At 39.6% G+C, this 27,479-nt stretch overlaps 1 protein-coding gene across 1 annotated transcript in view; it reads left to right on the top strand.

Annotated features, from left to right (window-relative positions):
• Window positions 1-27,479, top strand: part of LOC124775079 (protein 5NUC-like) — a 213,231-nt gene that overhangs the window by 162,542 nt on the left and 23,210 nt on the right. Inside the window, exons 2-3 of the mRNA XM_047249885.1 lie at window positions 2,612-2,815; window positions 22,438-22,639. Of these exons, the coding sequence (XP_047105841.1) occupies window positions 2,612-2,815; window positions 22,438-22,639 (406 nt within the window). The remainder of the gene's footprint in view (window positions 1-2,611; window positions 2,816-22,437; window positions 22,640-27,479) is intronic.

Genomic DNA, 27,479 nt, shown 5'->3' with positions numbered 1-27,479 from the left:
AACTGTGTATAGTGCAGTGTATGTGACGGCGCCACTGGATAAATGGAATTATATGACAACCCCTTTTAAATCGTGTATGCTCTTTGCTGACCAACCAGTATCAGAGAATTCCTTTTACAATTCACCACTGCAGCTATACCTCAGCACAAAGATCCAGTGAATCCACGACAAGCACTTCCAATGCGGTCAAAGGGACATCATCTGAAAGAAGTAGCTTAGTGGATTTCAGACCAACAGCCGCGAGATGCGATGGACTTACGTATCCCCAACGCCGACCTCGTTGAGTACAGTTGTTCTAGTACAAACAGAGATTGATACTGGTCCTGCCAACCCAATGGGAGGATTGTGCCACTATTGGAAGTTATTAAAACAACTGCTAGTGACAAATGAGCGATTAATTCAGTAACTGCTACTTTTCTGTAATCGATTATTTCTATCAGTTAAACTATTTTTTGCCGCCTCTAATGCGCCCAGCGACAACACAGGATGTTGCAGAGACACCACATCTTTGCTGGCCAGTCCTGAAATTATGTATAGCATCAAGATGCACATATCCATGTGTAGGTGCTCCAAGGAGAACTCTGTTCTTCTTTACCTCCTCTACACTGCCCATTTATCCAAACTACCCACACCAGTCCACCTCCCTCAGTTCGCTAATGATACTGCCCTCCTTGCTCCCTGTCCCACACTACAGAAATCCAAACGTTCCCTCCAAATCCACCAATGGCTCCTCGAGATCAACCCTTCCAAAACCCAGGGACTAATTATCGGATGCACCACCTGTACCTTTCATCTCTGTGGCTTCTACCTTATGATCTTTAGCGGTCCTAGCCAGCTAACTAATACACTAAAATATCTTGGACTAGCTATCGACCGGCAACTAATGTGGAAACCTCACCTACTAATCATCCAAAAGAAAGACCACGATAGATTAAAACTACTAAAACTATTAACCAGCCAAACTTGGGGTTGCACCCCTCCACTGTCCTCCACACCTACAAAACCTTGATCTGACCTGTTCTTTGCTATGTGACTGTTGCATGGATCTCCCCCCCACCCCCTCCTAATTTCTATATGCCGCTCCAGGCACCAGAACGCCGTGCACTCTGCCTTACTTTCTGCAAACTTAGTTCGAATAATCATATAGTTTCCCCTCCACTTTCCAATCCCCGTATGCTGCTGCACCTCTACCACCACATCCAACTGCCCCTACACCTTGACACCTTCCACATACTTTCCCCAAGAAATTTCAACCGTCTCTCCCTTCCACATCATGAACTCTGGCCCAAAATTTACTCATTCTACCAACTTTAAAGCCACCCCATACATTCCATCTCATCAGGGATCCCTCTCCGTCTGCCCCCCATATTTCCCTAACCCCTTTTCTCCTTCCCCTCTCCATATTTCCCTAACCTCCCTTTTCCCGTTCAAATTTTGGCCTCACTAATACCTTCATCCCCCCTCCCCTATTCTTGTTTCCTAACAGCCCCTCAAACCCCATCAATACCATGCACCAGTCCTCCGTCCTTACCTCTTTCTCGCCAAAGTGCCAAACCTTATTCCCTTCATCATAGGCTCCCAATCCCTTCCAGTTTTATTGACAGAGAAGTGCTTCTTTCTTAAGTGTTTTTTAAACCATATTTTAAAACAAACAGTCCTGTTGGAAGAACATCTGCAACTGAACATTATAGCAGAGATTGAAAATATCGCTTCAGTTGTAAATTTCTTTATTTCCACGCGACCGGTTTCGGAGTGTTATAAGCACATCCACAGGTGTCGTAGCTGTGCTGTGGTCCCCGAGCGCCGCGTGTACCAGGAGCGAGCGGTGTGCTGCCTATGAGCTCATAGGCAGTCCGCTTAAAAAAGTCCGCGTGTGCGGTTACGACGTCAGTGCTTTATAAATTGTGCCGAGTAAGGAGCTATAAATTTCCGAATATGCCGAACTCTGCGGATTTTGATTCCTGCTTTCGTGTCTTCTGAATATTCGTCGTGTTGTTTGCTTTGTTTTCGTGACACATTGAAAAGGTTGCATAAGGCGCTGGTATTTATGCTATTAGTGTTCTCCTGCAAGAGAGTCAAAACGTCTGAAAATAAAAAAGTATTTACGGCTTACAGAGAAGAAACGTTCACTATGCACAAATAGGAACGTAATGCAAATGATTCCAACAGTGAAAAAGACAGAATTATTTGACAAGAGAAATAATTTGCGATGTTGTTTGGCACTTGGCAAGAAAACAAGACGCAAACGGGAGTTATTTGCTCCGTTCCTGGAAATCCGAATAGGGAGCTAGTATGGAATCTTTTGCCAATGGAGAGATCATCATGACGAAAAGACACCGATAATTTCAAACTATCTTATGCTGTAGCCGAATCTGTCTGTTACATCGCATCAGAAACAACTTTTATAACGTGAAAATTTGTGTTACGATTAACACAGAGCCTTCTGAATGAAACAATTGATTAGATGTGGATCGAGGTCTGCAATCGACCTTAGCCTGACAAAGAAAAAGAAAAAAAAAATTACCAAATTATACCAAATAATGATGTGCAGAATGTTGGTATTGATGTAGGAAGCGGGCAGCCTGAGTAAGATTGTGTTTGAATGTTGCAGTCCCTGGGAAACCACGAGTTCGACAACGGCGTGGTGGGGCTGGTGCCCTTCCTGGAGAACACCAGCTTCCCCGTGGTCGCTGCCAACCTGGACACCAGCGAGGAGCCAGCGCTGGCCGCTTCTCCCCTCGTCAAGTCGGTCGTCCTCCACCTGCCAGGCGGTCCCGACGTCGGCATCATCGGCTACCTCACACCAGAGACCAAGGTACTACTCTCGTGGCATGTTCATCAACTCTTTGATCGACACGGAATGCATGATGACGTGCTAAAATGAATTACGCCAGCTGTACCTGGAAATTGTGGCACTTATGCAGTTTAGGGGGTCCATCGCTCATCACGAAAAATCAATTAACTGTCTGCTTTCACCAACTTATTCGCCGCGCGGGATTAGCCGAGCGATCTAGGCGCTTAAGTCATGGACTGTGCTGCTGGTCCCGGCGGAGGTTCGAATCCTCCCTCTGGCATGGGTGTGTGTGTTAGTCCTTAGGATAATTTAGATTAAGTAGTGTGTAGGCTTAGGTATTGATGACCTTAGCAGTTAAGTCCCATAAGATTCCACACACATTTGAACAATTTGAACCAACTTATTCATGTTGCTATGCCAATATGCTGCAGACACTTTAATGTATTTCTTCACAGAGTTCTTTACCCATAGGTAATGCTTACAGTTTCATACATCCTAACCATGATAGCTACTGTTGGCTTTGCGTATTGTTGCGTATGGTATATGTCCCTGTCGCTCACAGTTATGTATCTTGATCAGTGCGCCCAACAACCTATATTTTTCTGTTGAGGCTGTCTGTTTTGAAGTATCGTATATTACTGTGTGTGCCAAAATGGCGAGAGATTTTCGAGATTTGAGTGACTTTGTAATGGAAGATTTATACCATGTTACGGAGAACACCCAAAGCTCTATACAATGGGCTAGGCAACAAGGTCTTTTGAAGAACGATATGATGTGTCTGAAAATGGGAATTGTGTTGGATACAACGAGATGAAACTGGAGAAAACTACAGGGAAAGATTGCGAAATTAGGCGCTGCTCCGTTGGCAGGGGCTGTAGAAAGAAATGTTCAATCAGGAAAATGTCATTTTTTGCTGGCAGTCATTTAGACATTTCTAAAATTTTGCGACTGTCTTACATGTGGGCTTTAGAACTCAATAAGCAAAAGTTTTTAATGAGGGAGCTCAAAATTGGCAGTGGGCACACTGTGGTCGATTGGTGCCAATTTTGTAGTGATATCTGCCATGAATATTTCTTGATTGATCCAATAGTTTTGGGCGGCCCTGGCCATACTGTTGAAATAGACGAGAGCTGCTTCGTCAGGAGAAAGTACCATCGAAGTCATATGGTGCGGGAGCAATGGGTCTTTGGTGGTTATGACGTTGAGACAAAGCAAAGCTTTAAGGTTGCTGTGCCACGACGTGATGCTACCCATTTGCTGCCAATTTTGCAACTGTATGTTTTGCCTGGAACCACAGTAGTTTCACATTTGTGGCAAGCTTACAACACATAGGTAACTTGGGCTACAATCATCTGACGGTTAATCATTCGCTTTATTTTGTCGATCCCTTTACAAACGCTACCACAAATCACATGGAGTCAGTCTGGCAAAAAGCTAAAGAAAAAGATAAAATGCGTTTCTGAACTCACCGTGCTATGCTGAGTAACTACCTGGCGGAATTTCTCTGGCGTCAACGCTTTGGGGGAAATCTATTTCACAATTTCATTCAGTATGCCGGCCGGTGTGACCGAGCGGTTCTTGGCGCTTCAGTCTGGAACCGCGCGCCCGTACGGTCGCAGGTTCGAACCCTGCCTCGGGCTTGATGTGTGTGATGTCCTTAGGTTAGTTAGGTTTAAGTAATTCTAAGTTCTAGGGTACTGATGACCTCAGATGTTAAGTCCCATAGTGCTCAGAGCCATTTGAATTTCAGTGAGTATGTTCGAAAAATTTGTCCTAATGCTGCAAATTAACTTGAGGTAGCTGTTTTTATCTAATCTGTGATTCAAGCTTTAGTGTATACCTGTGCAAAATAAACAAATATGATTTTTAGAGAAAATTTTGTTATTAATTCCATCTTTTTTGCAAAAAAAAAAATGTTTTTGAAATTCCGTGCATACATATGCAATACATCATTTTTGATAATTTTTTTTTTAGACAGTTAATTGATCTTCTTTTTGCATCCATATGAAAATAAGTACTTTTTTGGTGACGAGCGCATCAGATATGACTGTAACACACAATTTTTGAAATAAAAATTTTTTATATCTTCAGAAATACGCGTTTCCTTCAAATATAGGTACTTTTCTCGTGATCAGCGTATGTACCCCGTAAACTGCGTAAGTGCCAAAATTGTTATAATCAGAACCAGATGTTTAGGCATTGTAAATGATTAAAGCAGGCAAGCAAAAAGCCATTATAAATATCTGCAATAGGCAGTAAAAGGCAATACAGAAACACCTTACATTATGCCTATTTATTTAGTTCATTGCACAATTCAGACAGTCGCACAATCGACATATTTATGTTAAAATAAGGTATTATACACCGGGCGTTCATTAAGTAAAGCAACACATTTTTTTCTCGGGCAATTTAGGTTGAAAAATGCGGAATTTTTTGCGGGATATCATGGAATCATGGAATGACAGATGGCGGCGCTACACATAGCCTTCATAATGGTCTCTGTAATGGACGTGTGTTCCGAGCAGAGAGCTGTCACTGAGTTTATTTTGACGGAAAACGAGAGCGTCACAGATATTCGTAGGCACTTGCAGAATGTCTGCAGAGACCTGGCAGCGAACAAAAGGACAAGTCTTTAGGCGAGACCACCAGTGGGGGTGCTCAAAGGTGTGCCCAATGGGTTCCTTGTCACCTCACAGAAGACTTCCATCTGTTCCAATAAACTCTGCAGGAAGCAGTACATGGTGATGGGCAGTTTATTGGTGCAGCAAGACGTTGGCTCCGATATAAACCACTAGAGTGGTACCATGCAGGCATATAGGCCCTCCGAGTAAGGTGGTGTAAGGCTGTCACATTGAACGGAGATTATTTTGAAAAATAGGCTTTAGTAGCCAAAAGAGTGGGGAATAATGTTGTGTATTCGAATCCTGAATAAACCAACCTGTTTTCAGGGAAAAAAGTGTTGCGTTATGTATTAAATGACCCTTGAAAATATCTAAAATAGGCCTTGCCTTTTACAGGCAACACAAAAAAACCTTACATTATGCCTATTTATTTACAACATTGCACTATTCAAAGAATAGCACAATCAGCATATTATATTTTTAAATTAACTTAAAATTTTTTAATAAAATGTTAATTATACTTGACAAAAAAATGAAAATGTTTCTTGAAAGCCTAGAGGGCAAGGTATAAATAAGGAAATCAACTTTTGTTTTTCACTTGAAAGATATTTTCTTTTGGAAAAATTCTTAATTGTTGATCTTCATTAATGACTGGGACTGAATGATACCAGGCAAAACAATGCTTAACATCAGTTATTTCTATCCAAAAAAAGAAGACTGACAAAAAGCTTGTAAAATGGGGTGCAAATATGGGCACTCCCCAAAAAAATCACAAAAAATCTTTTAAAATGTTTTAATGTAGATGGATGATACAAAATGGTTGACTAGCCTACAACAAGCAACCTATCTGTTTAAGCATTTTCAGGAATTGCAAATGTAAATGCTCATTCAGCCCCAGCATTAACCAAGAGCACCCGCGTTTGGCACATAACTCACTTAACCCACAATTCTTCTCAGATGGCTTCAGAGAATTTCTCATCACAAAAGATTTATTTATTTATTTATTTTACTTTATTTTATGGATTGAAAACCCATGAAGTCAACATCACACATGAAATCTTGTTTATTTGGGTGGGTCACAATCTAGCCATCTTCAGATCACAGAACATTCTTGATTAGTGTTGGAGTCATTACAGCTTCACAGATCATTAAAATCTTTTTTAAACTGACAACATTCATTCTTGATTAGTGTTGGAGGCATTACAAGTTCACAGATCATTAAAATCTTTCTTCAACTGACAACATTCATACATGATATAGTTAAAAATAGCTTTTCATTACTCATGGCCAATGTAATTGAATGATGATTGTAAAACACAGGCATTATGCTGTTATAACTTACTAACTGGCACAGTCAGTAATTACATCATTTTGTAACAGAGATCATCATATGTGTGTTACTGTAGTATTTCATCACTGTAAAATAATATAGGATTTGTCTTACAAAACCTTACATAGATAATAGGACATGAAAGATTTACAGTTATATGTTGGCTAATAAAATATCCATGTCTGTCACATGAAATCATACACAGAACAACAATCATAATATACTAAATTAGAATAACAAATGAATACAATTTATTTTCAAGATGAGTACTTCACATCATTATGATAAATAAAATAAGCTGCTCCATTTTCAGTGCTGATGATCTAAGTATTCCTTAATACCATAAAAACTCTTCCTAATTAGAATTTTTGATCTCAGATATGTGAAACTTATATATTCTTTTAATTTCCTTTGGTAGTTGACTAAACAGGATGTTAGACTGATAAAGAGCAGTTTTTGTAGTTGTGGACTTGGCTGTTTAACACTGAATGTTCCTGGTGTGCCTTCAGAAAATATATACTTTCATAAATAATATGGATATAATAGAGGAAGACATTCCACATGGGAAAAATATATCTAAAAACAAAGATGATGTAACTTACCAAACGAAAGCGTTGGCATGTTGATAGACACACAAACAAACACAAACACACACACAAAATTCAAGCTTTTGCAACCCACGGTTGCCTCATCAGGAAAGAGGGAAGGAGAGGGAAAGACCATAGATACGTGGTAGGGTCATGATTTTTAGTTTCTTGAAACAAATTTGCATGATTCTTTATGTGTCACCCCTTTTATTATTCTTATTGCTGTCTTTTGAAGCATAAATGTGTGTTCCGCTAGATTGGTATTTCCCCAAAATATGATGCCATATCTTAATGTGCTATGTATGAGTGCAAAGTATGGACATAACACTGCATCAGTACTACAGGAATTTTTTAGCATTCTAAGAATATAAGAATACTAGCTTAAAACTGTAGTATGGGGATTTGCTCTAGCTGTGTTGTCCAAGATCTACTGTTGGATTTGTTTCTGGTTTATTTGTTACATGTCTGAAGTTCATCCAAATTGTTTTTTGTTATTCACAGTTAATTTGTTATCCATAAACCACATACTTGCTTCTTCTTCAGCTACTGTGACTCTCTCGTGTAGGTCAGCTTCATTCATAGCTTTAACAAACAGACTGTTGTCATGAGCAAACGTACTGTATGTGCTGCTGATATATGGATTGGCAGTCCTTTATGAATATTAGGAACAGCAATGGTCCCAGTATGGGGCCCAGTGGCACTCCATACCTGTCTCATTGGTATGCTGATGTTTCTCTTTGGTATGTTGTTGAGTAAACTTTTCCTGTATGTTGCATCTCTACAATTTGGTACTTGATAGAAAGACAGAATTTGAACCAGTCGTATGCTATTCCAAGAATCTCATGACAATACACATTGAAATGCAAATGAAACTGGTATGGGCATGGGTATTCAAATACAGAGATATGTGAACAGGCAGAATATGGTGCTGCGGTCAGCAATGCCTATATAAGACAACAAGTGTCTGGTGCAGTTGGTAGATCAGTTACTGCTGTTACAATGGCAGCTCATCAAGATTTAAGTGAGTTTGAACATGGTGTTATAGTTGGCACACAAGTAATGGGGCACAGCATCTTCGAGGTAGCAATGAAGTGGGAATTTTCCTGTATGACCATTTCACGAGTGTACTATGAATATCAGGAATCTGGTAAAATATGAGATCTCCGACATTGCTGCAACTGGAAAAAGATCATGCAAGAACGGGACCAATGATGACTAAAGAGATTCATTCAATGTGACAGAAGTGCTACCCTTCCACAAATTGCTGCAGGTTCCAGTGCTGGGCCATCAACAATTGTCAGTATGCAAACCATTCAATGAAACATAATTGATATGGTCTTTCATAGCCAAAGGCCCACTTGTGTACCCTTGATGACTGCATGACACAAAGCATTTTGCCTCGCCTGGGCCCTTCAACACTGACACTGGGCTGTTGATGACTGGAAACATGTTGCCTGGTCAGACAAGTCTCATTTCAAATTGTATTGAACGGATGGACTTGTACAGGTATGAAGACCACATCATGAATCCATGGACCCTGCATGTCAGCAGGGGACTGTTCAAGCTTGTGGAGGCTGTGTAATAGCGTGGGGCGTGTGCAGTTAAGTGGTATGGGGCCCCTGATACATATAGATATGCCTCTGACAGGTGACACGTATGTAAGCAGCCTGTCTGATCACCTGCGTCCATTCATGTCCATTGAGCATACCGATAGACTTTGGCAATTCCAGCAGGACAATGCAACACCCCTGCACATCCAGAATTTCTACAGAGTGGCTCCAGGAACACTGTTCTGAGTTTAAACATTTCCACTGGCCATCAAACTCCCCAAATATGAACATTATTGAGCTCTGGGATGCCTTGCAATGTGCTGAAGAAATCTCCACCCCATCTTACGGATTTATGGACAGCCCTGCAGGAGTCATGGTGTCAGTTTCCTCCAGCAGTACTCAGCCATTAGTTGAGTCCATTCCCCATTGTATTGCGGCACTTCTGTATGCTCGTGGGGACCTTACATGATATTAGGCAGGTGTACCAGTTTCTTTGGCTATTCTGTGTAGTTTCTTGAGCAATAAATTGTGACCAATGACATCAAATGCCTAGATCCAAAAACTGTCCACAATTTAATTCACTTCTGGCTATGAAATTTATGATCTGATTTCAAACGTTATAGACCGTGCTGTGACAGCTGACCTATTTTTCCTAAAACAGTTTTTCCATTAACTAATATTTGATTTTTAGTATGTGAATGAGACAGTCTTTCATGCATTACTCTCTCAGTTATGTTTAAAAATCCAGATAACAGTGATATAGGATGGTAATTGATAACTCAGACTGGTCACCCTTCTTGTAAATTGGCTTGACAATTAAATATTTTAGCTTTTCTGGGAAGACTCCTGTGCTAAATGATACATTAATGATGTCAGCAAGTTGGCAATTTATATATGTATTGCACTGTGCTTTATTACTTTGTCTGGAATATACATAGTGTACACATGTTGTAGCATAGTTATATTTTCCTGTGGTAGTTTGTCATCAGCAGTTGCACCTCAGTCAAATCTGGCTGAAAAGTGGTTGTCTGAAGTAGGCTATTTTCAGTAATTGTTCCAAACAAATTTTACACCTTAAAAACTTTAATTACACTCTAGTGTCAGATGACCTACTGTTTATGGCCAGATTATGTCTCATCTATTATAATTAAGGCACAGATAAACAGCTAGTCACATAGTACACACACTCTGTTGGTATCCTACATCGAGATTGTTCGAGTGCAGTAGCCGAACACTGAAGTGACCAAAAAGTTCTCACGTAGCATGTGAATCATCAACATGTTTTTTAATTACACTGTGCTTCCAATTATATAATCATATCAAAACAAACACAGCTGCACAGCAAGCATAATTCGGAAATAACATGGTTCATAGTTCTTTACTATTGTCACAGTTCACAGAGTGTGTCATTGAAGATTAACACAGTTCTTGAGGTTAATTGCAAGTCAATCATTGAAAACAGTCTCAATTTATAGAAAGATCTCCAGGATGTGAAATTTAGATAAAACTAGGCACATTGTATGAATTGTAATTTGTAGCAGTTTGTCTGCAGTATGTTCACTATAATTAACATGATTCTCAGCTATTGTTGTCCACTGTCTTTTACAAGTTACAATTAAACATATATGATCCTGATTAACTTAATAGTGTAGAGAGATTCTTCTAGTTGTGAAATTTTAGGTACAACAGTTACTATTGAACTGTGCTGTCTAATTTCCCAAAATATGGGACTCTACTTCAGTAACAATGTTTTAGATGAGAATGCTAATTACTCTGCAACTAAATGAGTGCAAAAGTTAATACTATGTTTCCAACATTAGCTGTAAAAATGCTATAATTATTCATCTGTCTTTAACCTCTACTCCATCCAAATATTAGTATATGGACATATGTTTACATGTGAATGGTGATAATGAAGTTTTATGTTATTGGTATTGTGCAGTTAGCATGGGTTTTTAGGTAAACTAATCACACTTATGAATTCCCGTTATTCAAAAGAATGTAATGGCTAATAAAGTTGGCTAAGCCCTGAGTTAGTATTAAAGACTGTTGGTACTCTGGACACGCCATAATATAAGTGATATTCTGGAAGATATTTGCAAAGAATAATTTTTTTTTAGGGTAAGGGGGGGGGGGGGAGAGAAAAACATAACAGGGGAAAAAATACATCTGCTCTGTTACTATGTGAGGCTAGTACTGTCGTGAAATGGAGACTCGCATTTCACTACAGTACTGGCCACACATATGTATTGTGTTTGGTTATCAACTTTAGACAATATTCTTACTGCACTCTTCTGTAGAATACCTTTATGACAATAGCAGTACTGCACCAGAAGATATGACATAGGTAAGGATTCTGTGAGGTTATATGAAGTTATGTTAATGTCCTTTTTGCAGGCTGACACAATAACAGTGATTCATAAGTGCCAAGTAGGTATTAATGAGAATATACTACAGCAGTTAAACATCTGGTGCTTAGTGGAAAAGATAAAAGGTTACAAAAATTAGTGGTGGAACCATATACAGAACATGTCCAGTGAAACAATATCTAAAATTAATCTCCACTAACACCCAGCAGCTTGAAGATATATTGGAAGACGGAAGAGCAGATGAATCCAACAGACGCAGACCTGAAGCCTTGATACACCATAAGGTCAATTTCTTGATGGATAAAGAAGGAAATGATGTTCAGTAAAAGTCACTCAGGACACCGCCGTTATAAAAACACAGCGGGGAAAAACAGGAGGCCATTCTTTCTACAAATTATCTGGATTCAGAGACTGAAAATTTCTGTTAACTGGTTGACAAGTGGCACTGTTTGTTGCAAAGCTGTGTGACAAGTATTAACATACTATAAACATGACTCAGTATTTACAGATGTAAGAATATTTTCTTTAAATAATATCACTGTAACCAAGTAAATATTAAGCAAGTGCTGTATAAGACATACTTTACATCCATACTGACATACGCTTCAGAGGCTTGGACAGTGACAAAAAGAGAGGAGAGTAGAATCCAAGCCTGTTAAATGAAATTCCTAAGAAGTATGTTAGAGAAAACGAGGAGAGACAGAGTGCGAAATGAAGTTGTAGGGAATGAAAATGGAGTAGAAAATCTGTATGGGAGAACTGAGAAGAACAGATTAAATTGGTTTGGACATGTAAATAGAATGGAAGATGAAAGAATACCAAAATGAATGATGGAGGCCAGTCTGAGGGCAAAAATGAGACCTAGAGCAAGATGAATTGACTCGACAAAGGTAAGTTTAAGAAGAAGGAATTTTGAGTGGAAAAAAAACAGTTAGAGAAGAAGAATGTTCAAAAGACAGAGGAAAATGGAGAAGTACCATAAATTCCCAATGTTGCCTGATGCTGGATAAAGGAGAAATGAAGATGACAGTATTGGCCAGATAAACAGCAGCCCTATAATAAAACTGAGAAGGCAGCAATTCTTATTTTTGCAAACTGGCAGTTTTCTTATGAATTGACTGAATCAGATTTATAGGGCATAAGCCTGATAGGCATTAAGCATTATAGTGTCAATTTAGTACACACATTAAGTTTCATGGCATCTTCATCTCAAGTTAATTCATTACACTTCTTGGTGGCATCTACAGAACATTATGAATGAAGAAATGAGAGAATGAGCAGACATTGAGGATATACTGGCAACAAAAGATGTTTGGAAGCCTGGAAAGGAAATTGGCTAAGAATACTGCCACAGACTATTAATATTGGCCATTAAAATTGTAACATCATGAGAATAATAAAAGCAAAAAATGTCAGATTGGCATTACTTACATGTTTCAATATGCAAATACACTTTAAGACAAAAAAGATGGTGCACCATGAAGGAATTATCCAGAAGGGATGGGAATCACTAGATGCGATATATGTGCACAGGCAAGCAAATGATTACAATGAAAAAAAAATATTTACTCAAGAAAGAGAGCCCTTGCAAATTGAGCTAGTCAGTAACACATTGGTCCATCTCTAGCCCTTGTGCAAGCATTTATTCAGCTTGCCATTGATTGACAGAGTTGTTAGATGCTCTCTTGAGGGATATCGTGCCAAATTTTGTCTAATTGGTGTGTTAGATCATCAAAATCCCAAGCTAGTTGAAGGGATCTGTCCATAACACTCTAAACATTCTCAATTTGGGAGAAATCTGGCAACCTTGCTGGACAAAGTAGGATTTGGCAAGCATGAAAACAAGCAGTAGAAACTCTCACTGTGGATGGGTGGACATTACCTTGCCGAAATATAAACCCAGGATTGCATGCCGTGAAGGGCAACAAAACGGGGCATAGAATATCATTGACATATTGCTGTGCTGTAAAGATGTCACAGGTGACAGCCAAATGGGCTCTGCTATGAAATGAAATGGCACTCCTGGTTGTCATACCATATTGTTGGTGACAGTCAGGTTGGCATCCCACCGCTGTCTGGGGTGTCTCAACACGTCTTTGCTGGTCATTGGGGCTCAGTTCAAAGCAGAAATTATCACTGAAGATAATTCTACTCCAGTCAATGAGATTGCAGGCCTCGACGACTAGCAGAGCCATGTCTGGGGATGCCCTGGACAGTGGTGGGGTATCAACCTGACTGTTGCCCACCACATGGCCTGAAGCCAGGAGTGATGATCTGGGGTGCCATTTCATTTCATACAATAACATCTTTGGTTTTAATCCACAGCATCCTTACAGCACAGTGGTATGTCGACGATGTTCTATGCCCCATTTTGTTGCCCTTCATGGCAAGCCATTCGGGGCATACTTTTCAACAAGACAATGCCAACCGGCATATGGTGAGAGTTTCTACAACGTTTCTTTGTGTTTCCAAACGCTATCTTGGCCAGCAAGGTCAATCTCTCCGCAATTGAGAACATTTGGAGCATTGGCAGGGGGGGGGGGGGGGGGGGGCGCCTCTTACCAGCTTGGGATATCGATGATCTAACGCACCAGTTGGACAAAATTTGGCATGTTTTCTCTTAGCATGACAACCAACAATTCTATTAATCAATGCCAAGGTGAATAACTACTTACATAGGGGCCAATGATGGACCAGTAAGTACTGACTTGCTCAGTTTGTGAGCTCTTTCTCTTGAATAAATCATCCATTTTTCTGAAGCTGTAATTTTTTTTTTGTCTGTACATGTACATCGTATTACATCTACTGATTTCCGTCCCATTCGGATAATTCCTCTACGGTGCCTCTTTTCTTTCCCCATTCGAGATTTCAGTTCAACTGCAAGAAGTAAGCACAAATAACACCATCTACAATCTGTATATAAAGAAAGATGTTTGTATAGGATAAAAAGTGGTACCAGACCCTAAATAATGAAAATTGTGAGGACATCCACATGAGTACTGAAAGGAATCCATTAAATATTGGTTACGTGATAAATCACACAAATCCAAAGACTGTGAATTCAACTAAATGCCTAGGAATTACTAAATACCTTTGAAATACAATTACAATCAACTTAAACTGGAACATAATGTTGCAGGGAAGGCAAACAAAAGGCAGCATTTTATTGCCAGAACACTTTGCTGATGTAACAGATCTACTAAAGAGACTGCCTACACTAGTGTCAGGGTTATCTTCAACACTCTCCTCCAAATGCAAACATATTTTGGGCATGAATAAATTACCACTGTAATAAAATAAGAGAAACCAGAGCTCACAAGGAAAGATTTAAGTGTTTGTTTTTCCTGGGTGCTGTTAGAGTGTAGAATGGCAGAGAAGTAATGTGAAAGTTGTTTGACGAACCCTCTACCAGGCACTTAAGTGTGAGTTGCAGAGTAGCCAAGAAGATATAGATACAGAAATATTGCACAGTGGGTTTCTAATTTCAGTGTTGTTGTATGTGAGAATATCATGTTATGCCTCATATAAGAAAGAGAAACATCTACCAATACTTGTTGATATTTGAAAACAGCAGGGCTATGCTCTATTGAGACTGAAATTTATTATTTTGTTGCTTGTGTTGGTCAGGATCCCATGACTGTTGCAAAACTGTGGAATCAGTGATACTCAGTACCATTTAGGGTCTCAGTGGAAATCTGTGACCAGTGGCTGAGAGGATAGACATATTGTTTGCTCAGCTGTGCAGGATAATACATTTACATCACATACCTCGTGTCAGGAGATGAATATGTTTGCAACAAGACAGGTATTCACATGGACAGTGAAATAATGTCTGGGGCACTGTGGACTGCCAGCATGGCTACCACTGTTGTAGCTTCCCTTAGTACAGCAGCAGAGAGAGGCAAGCTGTTGTGGTGCACCAAACGACAACACTGGGAACATATGTCAAACCGCATCAGCTTTTCAAGCAAGTCTCAGTTTTGCAGACAGGCTCACAATGGGAATATCAATGTGTAGAGGCTTCAAGTAGAATGAACTTGGCCAGACTGCATTCACCATCATCATCATAAGAGGCCAGCACCTGGTGTGCTGTTGGTTACACAACATAGTCCCTCCTGTTTGACACAGTTTGTAATTTAGGCAGTAGACACCATATTTCTGACGTGCCATGTACCTTTGATGTCTTGATGGCATGCATAATCTTTCAAGAAGATAATTCAAAACTATGTTGCCCATGATGTCCTAGCCTATCTCAGTTCAGGGGGTGCTCAGCTGTTACCCTGGCCAGACTATTCTCAAGATCCCTCACCCACTGCAAATATCTGTTCATATATAGCTAAGAGCCTGGCATGCCACCAGGTTGAAGCCATTGTTGCTTCCAATGGCAACAGCCCAATGCTACATTTCATGCCATATATACTCCCAAATCACTTGCAAAATCATTGTTTTTCCTACTATACTGTGTATTTACAATAAACAAAATTGGAAAGGGTAGAGTGCTACTTACCGTATAGAGGAGATGTTGAGTCACACATAGGTGCAATGAGAAGACTACTATATGTTTAAGCTTTCAGGCAAAAGGCCTTCTTCTGAAGCAGAAAACACACATACATTTACGCAAGCACAACTCACACACGTGACCACTGTCACTGTCCAGTGAGAATGAAAGTAACAGGAAGGGCAAATCTACATCTACATAGGTACTCCACTAGATGTCATGTGGAGCATGGCGGAGGATACCCTGTACCACTACAAGTCATTTCCTTTCCTGTTCCACTTGCAAATAGAGTGAAGAAAAAAAACTGTCTATATGCCTCCATATGAGCCCTAATTTCTCGTATCTTATCCTCATGGTCCTTACACACAATGTATGTTGGCAGCAGTAGAATTACTCTGCAGTCAGCTTCAAATGCTGGTTCTCTAAAGTTGCTCAGTAGTGTTCTTTGAAAAGAACTTGATCTTCTGTCTATGGATTCCCAGTTGAGTTTCTTAAGCATCTCTGTAACACTTGTGTGCTATTTGAATCTAGTGGTAACAAATCTGGCAGCCTGCCTCTTAATCACTTTCCTTCTCATCCCGTACGGTAAGTCTCCCCTGACCTGTGGTTATGGGTGACTTCCCCAAATTCTATCCCTTTTCCTAGACGTCTCCAGTTCCTTTCCTTCACCCTTCTTCCTACTCCTTCAACCCTTCTGATGGAAGAAGGACCCACTGGCTCTGAAAGCTTGCCAATCACAACAGTCTTTTATGTGTGTGTTCTGCTGCTGCTTTGTGAGTAGAATTTCTTACCTATCCAGTTAAATAATTTCAATAATATAAAATGTTTGACAGGTACCAAAACAAATTTTAATCCTAACTTTTTCTCCTGGACATCTCTTTCTATTCCATTGATGGATTTGCACTTCAAAAATTGCTAGGAAAAAAAAACTTGTTTTTAAGTGTAGTTGCATGAGTAGGACTAAAATAATAATGTATTCATTAATGTTAACACTAATCATATGTACATATCCTGTAAACTGACTCTACCACATCATTTTGATAAAGAATCATTCAAATGATCTATGGAACTTGTAACTGTGTAACTAACTAACAACCTACTGGTTTACATGCACATTGCAGCTTAGTTATTATTGCTGCTGAAACAAAAATATCATGTCCCAAAGCAACATTCTATGCTAAGCCCCGAAAGAGTTTAGTGTTTTCTGTGAGAAAGATTCATTGCAACCTGGACTTATAGCAAACATGTAATTGCACTGTCTGCTGTTTCCAAAAAAATATAAATATCTCAGGCTGCAGTGGTAACATGAACACTATTATTAGTGTGCATAGTTGCAAAATATGGTTTCATGTGAGTCCTACTTCAACCACCCTAACAGTGTTGGCGACATACATATTAGATGCTATCAGGACTACGACAATTTGAAATTCTGTTTCGTGGAATGGCATAGCGGGTGAATGTCAGGTGTGATATTTTGGGATACCAGAGTGCAACACCTACGTAATGAGGGAAATCTAAAAAATAACTGCTACTTCAGGGAGGTTTTAGAGACTGAGAACTGTCTCCTCCAATGAAACTCTACATGACATGTGGCACCATATTCAGTCAGAGGGGTAGGAAACATACAAACTTTTTTCAGAGATCAGTAAGTAACACTGCTTCCCAGACCTGCATGTTTGCTTGCAATGTGATCATTAAGGATGTCTGAGTGGCAGTTGGTCGTTAACGCTTTCCTTACTGTCCTGTATCAATTTATGTTGGTGCTTTGATGATATAGATATGAACTGCGTGGAGAGAGATAGCACGACAACATAGCCAGGGCTTGCTCAGTTCTGTTACATGTTCTGACTTATCACACAAACACTGAATTCTCCAAATTGCAGATCATTTGCAGTCATGCAATATAATTAATCATGAATTGTCATGTACCTAATTGGTAGCAAAGTTTTCATTTCAGTCAGTTGTTTCCTTTTCTGTGTTGCAATTTTCACAGTCATTAGTGTATGTGGAGGAATCGTTAATTCCTAATCTAATGAAGACACTGGAAACAATGACTTGACACACTTGTTTTCTTTTATTATTTTCATTTAATTTCAAAGAGACTGATGAAATATGTGTTCCATATTTAAAAACATAGTTCAAAGTAAGTGTTAAACAATTTATAATACTAAACAACTAAACTGGTTTGCATTCTATCAGTCCCAGTTGCAGGCTGAACTAATGACTTACGGGTGTAACAAAATTTGATTTTCAGTATTTCATATAATTATTGAGTGAAATTAAAAATTTAAAATGCTGTCATAATCTACTCATTAATAGGTATAATCTTCTATGAAAGATTCAACACACTAACACACAGTTTGTAACTACAATATTTGTCTCCATCATGAGGCAGCATAAATCATTCTGAAGCTGTGAGGACAGGGTGTGAGTCAGGCTTGGGTAGCTCAGTTGATAGAGCACTCGCCCGCGAAAGGCAAAGGTCCCAAGTTCAAGTCTTGGTCCGGCACATGGTTTTAATCTGTAAGTTAATATCAAATGTTTGAGTGCAGACTCAGAAAATCAGTTTGGCTTCCAAAAAGGTAAAAGTACAATTTATGCAGTCAATGAATTCGTGAATAAAGTTAATTCCACTTTAGACAAATCACAAGAAGCTGCAGAAATCTTCTGTCACTTATTCAAAACATTTGAATGTGTGAACCAGTCCTGACTATTATATAAAATGATTTAAATATACAATGATGAGTAGTGTCTTACAGTGGCGTAAGTCATACTTGATAGGGGAAAAGCAAAGGGTTATCGTAACATCATGTGAAGGAAAATACTCCTCGAAGTCGAGAACTATTTCACAATGGGTACCACAAGGCTTAGTGCTAGGCTCAGTTCTTTTTCTTTTTTACATAAATGACTTACCCATAAATACAAATTATTATTCAGTTTTATTTGCTCTTGATGTATGAGTGCTGACAGAAAATGAAAATGCAGAAGAAATTCCTCAAAATGTCATAAAAACTCTAGAAAACCAACATATGTGGTTCCATATAAATGGCATAAAACTAAATATTTCAAAAATGGAACTGATGCAGTTTAAGACAAAACAGTCGAAAATAAATGATATTCACACTACGCACAGCAGTTTGAAACTAAATGGAGCAGGATATGTTAAAGTCTTAGTAATGCAATTGGGAAGAAACCTGCCATGCTCCACACACACACAGACTATTTATAAAATAAATTAGATAGCCTGACATTTGCTATGTCAGTTTTAGCCAATGTCACTAGTATAGACACAAAAAAGTGTACCATAATTACTTTGAGGCAATGGTGAGATACAGTATTGTCTCCTGTGGAAATGCTAGCAACTTGATGAAGATATTAACTTTGTAAAATATATAAGAAATATGTGCAGTGCAAAGCAGAGAGGATCTTGTCAGCCACTATTAAGAGACATATGTTTTTGGATAGGGTCCACCTTTAGCAAAACACAATTTTGTTTTTTAACCCAAACATGTTTCACTGCAGTTGCAGCATTTTCAGTGGGCTTTTATTTTTCATCCGTTAAAGATAAAGAATGTTCTTTACTGTTTTATATATGTAACTATTAGTTTTTAAATCGTAATTACAGCTACTTGAAAAAAACACATAAATTATGAATTCATACCTTTTTACCACATGGTGTGGGTTTCTGATGTGCTGTGTTTCTACAGTGACTGTTTTGTTCCACAGTTCGTCATCTGCAACCACTTACACCTTAAAGTAGATAAATTGTTCAAGACAAAATTATGATTTGAAAATTGTTATTTCTGTGCCTGAAATTATTTAATTCTGTGTGCCCACAAACCACTTAGCCAGAGAAATGTGCACATACTTACAGAAACATCACATATACACAAATAACAGAAGCATACACAACACTGAAGAGCTGATACAACAAATAAAAGACATCAACATACCCACAACAGTCACACTCACATCATTTGACAACACATCCATGTACACCAATATCCCCACCACAGAAACAATCAATATCATCAAACAACAATTAGAAGAACAAGCCAAAATTCCCAAACCCTACATAAAAGAAATAGCTAGCATTCTAAAACTAATCACAGAGCAAAACTATTTCTCATTTGACAATCAGTTCTACTCACAAGAAGACGGGCTTCCAATGGGGTCACCAGTCAGTGGACTCCTAGCCAACATTTTTCTCAATCACTCTGAGAATAAAATATTTGATACAATAGTAAGACCCAAACAATACCAGATAATATATTGGTACTGTTATGTAGGTGACATCATATGCCTTGTAGATGAAACACCAAATCACATCCAACAAATCCACAGTGATATAAACAAAGTATACCAAAAAATAAAATTCACCATAGAAACAGAACACGACTAAAGGTTAAACTTCCTTGACCTCATAATATACAGACACAACATCCAACACCAATTCTCTATATTCAGAAAACTGACCACCACCAGCACAGCCATTCACAAGGATTCTAATCATCCGATTACACACAAACTAGCCGTCTTCCAATATATGCTATACAGACTGAACAAAAACCCACTCACTGAAAAGAACTACAAGAATGAATTGCAGACAATCAGACAAATAGCAGTAGATAATGGATATGACAGAAACACTATATATAAACTGAACCACAAAATTAAAAAGGACACCCAACACACAGAAACAAAAGCCTTCTCACCAACTTACAAACACACAGAACCCACACATGAGCACACTTGAACAAGAAACACCCACAGTGACAAACAGGTGGTTCAGTCTCACCTACAACAACAAAGCAGTCCACAGAATAGGCAACATACACAAAAAAGGGGGTAAAAATAGCCTGCAGGACAGACAACTCAACACAGAGAAAACTAAGGACAACCAACACAATCACAGACAAAGACAAATTGTCTGGTATTTACCAACTAACATGCCAGGACTGCAAAGCAGTTTATATATAGGGCAGACAAGCAGAAACTTCAATACCAGATACACAGAACACAGAAGAACATTAAAAAGTAACAGCTGTCATTCCGTATTTGCTGAACACCTCATGGACAAGAAACATAACCCAACAAACATCAATACTGATTTGAAAATTCTCAAATGCAGCAACAGCCCCCCACAAAAACTAATAACTGAAGAAAATTATCAGATACACAAAGCCATAGTGGAAGGCAAACAACTGATAATACACAGCTCTCTGCAGTGGAACTCTGTTCTCTGTCCTGAAAGAATTATTAGACAAGATCAACCTATAGAGCCCCCCCCCCCTCCACACACACACACACAAACACACACACACACACACACACACACACACACACACACACAAAAATAAAACAAAATTTTAAGAAAATTCACAGACACCTCTGAAAGATTCAGAACAACGGTCAGGAACACCTTCAACTGTTCCACTGTCAGCCATATTGTTTTTACACCTTCAACTGTTCCACTGCCTGTCATATTTGTTGTTACAGTTGGTAAACAGTGTAACAGTGACAGTGACTGTGACAGTGATAGTGGCAACTTAGTATACAGTGTTTGACAGTGATGAAGATGAGGAAAAAGAAAATGTAAGTGAAACATTATGTAAATAGACACACACACACACACACACACACACACACACACACACACACACACACACACTCAGAATTAATTAATTTCAGGCACAGAAATAACAATTTTCAAATCATAATTTTGGCTTAAACAATTTATCTACTTTAAGGTGTAAGTGGTTGCAGATGACAAATTGTGGAACAAAACAGCCACAGTAGAAACACAACACATCAGAGAAACCACACCATGTGGTAAAAAGGTATGAATTCATAATTTATGTGTTTTTTCAAATAGCTGTAATTACGATCTAAAAACTAATAGTTACATGTATACAAACTATAAAGAACTTTCTTTATCTTTAACAGATGAAAAATAAAAGCCCACTGAAGATGCTGCAACTGCAGTGAAACATGTTTGGGTTAAAAAACAAAATTGTGTTTTGCTAAAGGTGGACCTATCCAAAAATTTATGTATTGATAAAGCAAACACAGAAAAAAAGAGCTTCAACCCCAAGATGACTATTAAGAGACCTAACATACTAAATTTTCTCTCATTATATTTATGTGAAATAATGCTTTTTGCAAATAATAATCGTGAAATGTTTGTTCCAAATAATTTCCGGCACAGGTATGAAACTAGAAACAATATTAAGTTTCATACTTCCTACTACACAGACTCGGTCTTTTTGCACAGTCTGCACAATATATGGGAATGAAAATATGCAATATTCAGAAGGATGAAACTGAGTCAATAAAAAGAATATTATGTAGCACTCTGGCACAGAATGCTATTATTCTGTTGATAATCTTTTAATGGTGATCTGACCATTTGTGCAGGATCAAATTATTTCACTCATATCAATAGTACCTTCCCACAATCACACTTGCAAATTTGCCATTTGTATTTTATGTATAGCTTTTTTTCTCATAATGAAACAAATGACTGAATTTTCCAGATTTAAAGATCCAGTGTCCCTACACCAATGTATGTGTACTTATCCCCACAGCTGTTCTTGTTGGTGTATGCTTGTGTTCATTAAATTGAATAATTATACTAATTTTGGATTTTTAGGTATTTAACTTATAATGAATAATATTAATTTTTTAGATCATAGCCTTCACTGGAAAAGTCAAATTTTTGGATGAAGTAGCAAGTATTAAAGAAGAAGCAGAGAGACTGAAACGTGAAGGAATCAATATTCTGATTGCATTGGGCCATTCAGGTTACAAAACAGATCAGAGAATTGCTTCTGAAGTTCCTGATATTGATGTTGTCATTGGTGGACATACCAATACCTTCTTATATACCGGTAAGTGCGTGTGTAGTTGTCAGTTTTTTTTCATGTATATAGTACTCCCTGCCAACTGTCTAACAACTGTGTGTGCAGTTGTTCAGATTAAAACTTCAATCTACAAGAACATAAGAAGATATACACGAAGTACCCTCAACTGTCCTCTCCCTAACCTAAACATCCCCCCACCTCCAAATAGACACACCATGGTAAGGTATATCCAATTGAAGTCCCACCCCTGCACACATACACAGTTCTTAAGTTTTACAGCTTCCACCTCGAAAAAGTCTTCTTGATTCAATATATGAAGTATGAAAGCTACAAACATGGAAACTTGAGGATAAAAATCTAGCTGAATACATTCTTTTTTCTTTTTGTCATTGGTCTTGCAATAGGTTTCATGCAGTTGTTGATCTTTACTTATCTTTGCTATTCTTTTCATCCATATGTAGTTTTTACATGACATTATCTGTAATCTGTTTTGCACATTCTAGTCATTGTTTGCCACTACAATTTCTCCCCTCTACTGCTCCTTCCAGCCACAGGTTAACTATGCCTTGATGCCTTACCAGATGTCCCCTGAAACTATTCACTTTTCTGGTGAGGGTTTTCCATAGTAGATTTACCTTTTTCCTCATATTTTTCCCTTAGTATCCCTTTATTTTGCACTTTTTCTGTCTCCTTAATGTGTGTGTCACAGTACTTTAGCCACAATTTTCTAACAATAGTGGAGAACTTGTTCAATCTTCCTTTTTTTAATGCTACTTATATGGGAGGAAGGGTTGGTGAAGCATGACTGAGAGTTGTGATGGATAGAGGCAACAAGCACACGAGAAAGAGGTGCAGGAAGCAGAGGAAGAGGGGAAGCAGGTCCATGGGATAAAAATGTGAGACAGGCGCTGACACTGGTACTGTGGCTTCATGCAGGGCCGAGTGATGGTGATGTGGCAGGGAAGTTGAGGACTAGATTAGGAGGGTACAACAGAACAGGAGAAGGGCAAACTGTGGGGAAGAGCGTGTGGTCGCAAGGTGAATGACGTTAGGGTACTGGGCAGTGTGGAGGAGGGAGTGTGGCAGGAGGCTAGCAGAGATAGAGGGCAGGAGAATTACAGAAATGGAAGATGTGTTGCAAGGACAACTCTCATATGTAGTTCAAGAAACTGGTGTTAAGAGAAAATCCAGATGGCGTGAGTTGGCACAGCCACTGGAATCAGAATGTTCTGCTTGGGAGCATGTTGCACCACTGGGTGGCCAACTCTGTTCTTGGCCACAATTTGACAATGGCCTTTCATTTGGAGAGACAGTTGATTGGTGGCCATCCCCATGTAAAATGCTGTGCAGAGTTTGCAGCAGGGCTGGTATATGGCATGACTGCTGTCTGAGGTGGCCCTGCCCTGCCTCTGGTGGGATGGGATAAGTCTGTGAAGGGACCAGAGTAGGATGTGCTGGGTGGGTGTATCGTGCAGGCCTTGCACCAAGTCTTTCACAAGGACATGTTGCAAAGGGTAGGAAGTGGGTGTGGAATAAGAGTAAACTAGGAGAATGCACAGACTGGATGGGCGGCAGATTACTGCCTTAGGAGGAGGGGTGATGATTGTGAGTCAGATATTTCTCATTTCCAGGCATGATGATAAATAGTCAAACCCCTGGGGAAGATATCGTTCACATGTTCCAGTCTGGTATGATACTGGGTGATGATGGGAGGTATTTCTTTGCAGCCTGTTCTTTGAGGTGGTAGAAGGATTAGAGGTGTTTTGAGGATATGGTGTGGAAATCTAACTGCAGACAAGGTTTGGGAGATAGTGCCTGTCTGTGAAGGCCTTAGTTAGACCCAAGCGTACTGGACAAGGGAATTGATTGCCTTATTGAGAACTTCAGCATACTAAACAAGGGAACTGAATGCATTTTCCATGGTTAGCCAGTCTTTATGGGAGTGCCTTTTTTGTTTTGAAAGGACGACAGCTGTGAAAATACAGCTAATATTTATGGTTAGTGGACTTGACTTGGGCAGAAGTATAGGTGGAGCCATCAGAGACGTGAAGTTCAATGTCAAAGCTGAGCTGAGCTGAGGATGACTATGTGAAGTGAATGGGTGAAAAGGTGTTGAGGCTGTGGAGTAATGAGAATAGGATGTCTTGATCCTGGGACAGATCATGAAGATATCATCAACACACTGGAAGCAGACAAGTTTTGGGAGCCTAGGAAGGTTTCATCTAGATGGCCCACAGCAGGTTCACTTAACAGGGGGCCATAATGCAGATTTGTTTGTATTTAAGAGTGAAGATGTAATTTGTTAGATGTGTAAGGAATGAGATGGTGAGATAGGAGTTGGAAGGACATTGGGACACGTAGTGTTTGATACTGGCAACTTCTTGGACATGTGGGATGTTAATTGATAAAGATATGGCATCAGTAGTGTTAGGTAGGGATCCAGGTGGTAATGAGCTAAGGATAGTTGAGAGTCAGTGAAAGAAAGAGTTTGTATCTTTAAATGGGAGGCTAGACTACGGGCAACTGCTGTTGGTCAGTGAGAATGGAGATTCTTTTCAGAGAAGCACAGTATCGAGCTACAACGAGGTGTCTAGAATTGTTGGTTTTGTGGATTTCGGAATGCCTGTGAAAGGTGGGTGTGCAGTGTCTCATTGGGGGTGAGAAGGAAGATGAATTCTTGGAGAGACCCTGGGATGGGCCTAAGGATTCGAGCAGGGATTGTAGGTTATGCTGGATGAGTCCATTATGGCAGGACTTATAAGTAGAGGGGTATTTAAGAGTGAGGATGTAATTTGTTAGATGTGTAAGGAATGAGATGGTGAGATAGGAGTTGGAAGGACATTGGGACATGTAGTGTTTGATACTGGCAACCTCTTGGACATGTGGGATGTTAATTGATAAAGATATGGCATCAGTAGTGTTGGGTAGGGATCCAGGTGGTAATGAGCTAAGGATAGTTGAGAGTCAATGAAAGAAAGAGTTTGTATCTTTGAATGAGAGGCTAGACTACGGGCAACTGCTGTTGGTCAATGAGAACGGAGATTCTTTTCAGAGAAGCACAGTATCGAGCTACTACGAGGTGTCTAGAGTTGTTGGTTTTGTGGATTTCGGAATGACTGTGAAAGGTGGGTGTGCAGTGTCTCATTGGGGGTGAGAAGGAAGATGAATTCATGGAGAGACCCTGGGATGGGCCTAAGGATTCGAGCAGGGATTGTAGGTTATGCTGGATGAGCTCATTATGGCAGGACTTATAAGTAGAGGGGTCAGACAGTTGACAGTTGCCTTCTGTCTGATAATCATTGTGATTCATCATGTCTGTTGTGGAGTCTTTATCTGCAGGAAAGATGATTAAATCAGTGCCTGTTTGGAGATTATGGATGACTCTTCTTTTTTCCATTGAGAAGTTTGTGTTCTGGGGAAGGGACCTTGGGAAGGAAAGTAGGATCAAGTTGGAAGTAAGGAATTCCTGGACAGTAACCAGGGAGGTGGTTAGGTGGGAGTGGGGGAGGGTCATGGTTGGATGGTGGTATGAACTGGGAAAGATGAGATTCAGTATTGGAATTAGGTTGGCTATGGTTGGGGAGACTGATAGAAAAAAACATGTTTCCACTATAAGGACTGAGAGAAGCAGAGCACTGGTAGATTTTTGATGAGTCCAGTGTGACTGAACTTGGGAGTGGGGTTGAAAGTTGGATTCTGTGGGATGATGGAACAGAGTTTTGTGGGATGTGGCAGAGGAAAAAGGTCAGCAAGACAAGGGCTTCATGCTGAAGGGGTTGATAAGGGGTTCACTGGGGTAGAATAGTTGTTGGGTAGTGGTGCTCTGAAGTGGGTCTAAGATGTAAATAAATTCGAGACTTTTGGAGCTGGTGTTTGGAGTGCTCTTCCAGGTATCAGAGAGCAAGGCTATACATTTGAGAATATGATGTAAGTACTCATAGTAAAGGTTGCACAGTAACAGTGAGAGGGAGCAGAGTTGCTTTACAGTTGTCTGTGTTTCTGCATTATCGCATTAGTAGGGGATAGGGATTTATGGAATCTGAAAATTTGATGGTCATAGTGAAAAAAGGGATGGCATTCAGAGATATTAATTTTTATGGTTATTCCATTTGGGAGGGGAGGGGATTTACATGGCTTAGGCAGCTTTTAAGGAACAGGGCGTGCGACTGGGCTTCAGCTGGGGAAAAGGATAGGAGGTACCATCCAAAATTTTTGAAACTGGTGCTGCCATCTGTTGAAAACCTTACCTTTGGACTAATGGTCACCATCACCCTTGAAGTAGTTCCCATCCACATGTACACACCAGTCCCAGCACTTCTGCCACTGGTCAAACATTTTCTGTAAGTCCTGTTCTTTGAGGGTGGTTATCACCACCAGCGATGCTTCTTGAATCCTCACTAGAGTGTCGAACTGACGGCCTTTCAACTTGAGTTTCAGTTTTGGGAATAGCGCGAAGTCTCAAGGTGCCAAATCTGGTGAGTACAGTGGGTGAGGTACAACTGCCATGTTGTTTTTTTGCCAAGAAGGTCCTGGTGGACAAGGACGTACGCCAGGGCACATTGTCATGATGCAGCAGCCAGTTCCCTTGATGCCAAAGTTTGGGCTGTCATCACCACATGTTTTCACAGAGCCATCAGAAAACATCACAGTATTATGCAGAATTCACTGTTTGGTTGGGTGGGATGAATATATTGTGCACAATTCCCTTGGTATCAAAGAAAACGATGATCATCCTCTTCACCTGTCTCACTTTTTTGGGTCTTGGAGAGCCGGGCTCTCCCACTGGAATGATTGTTGCTTTGTCTCTGGGTCATAACTGCAAATCCAGCTCTTGTCACTGGTGATACCCCGTGACAAGAAGGTTGGA

This window comes from Schistocerca piceifrons, chromosome 2 (genome assembly GCF_021461385.2).
Source record: "Schistocerca piceifrons isolate TAMUIC-IGC-003096 chromosome 2, iqSchPice1.1, whole genome shotgun sequence".
NCBI classification, from domain to species: Eukaryota; Metazoa; Arthropoda; class Insecta; order Orthoptera; family Acrididae; genus Schistocerca; species Schistocerca piceifrons.
This window is presented reverse-complemented; position numbering and strand designations above follow the sequence as displayed.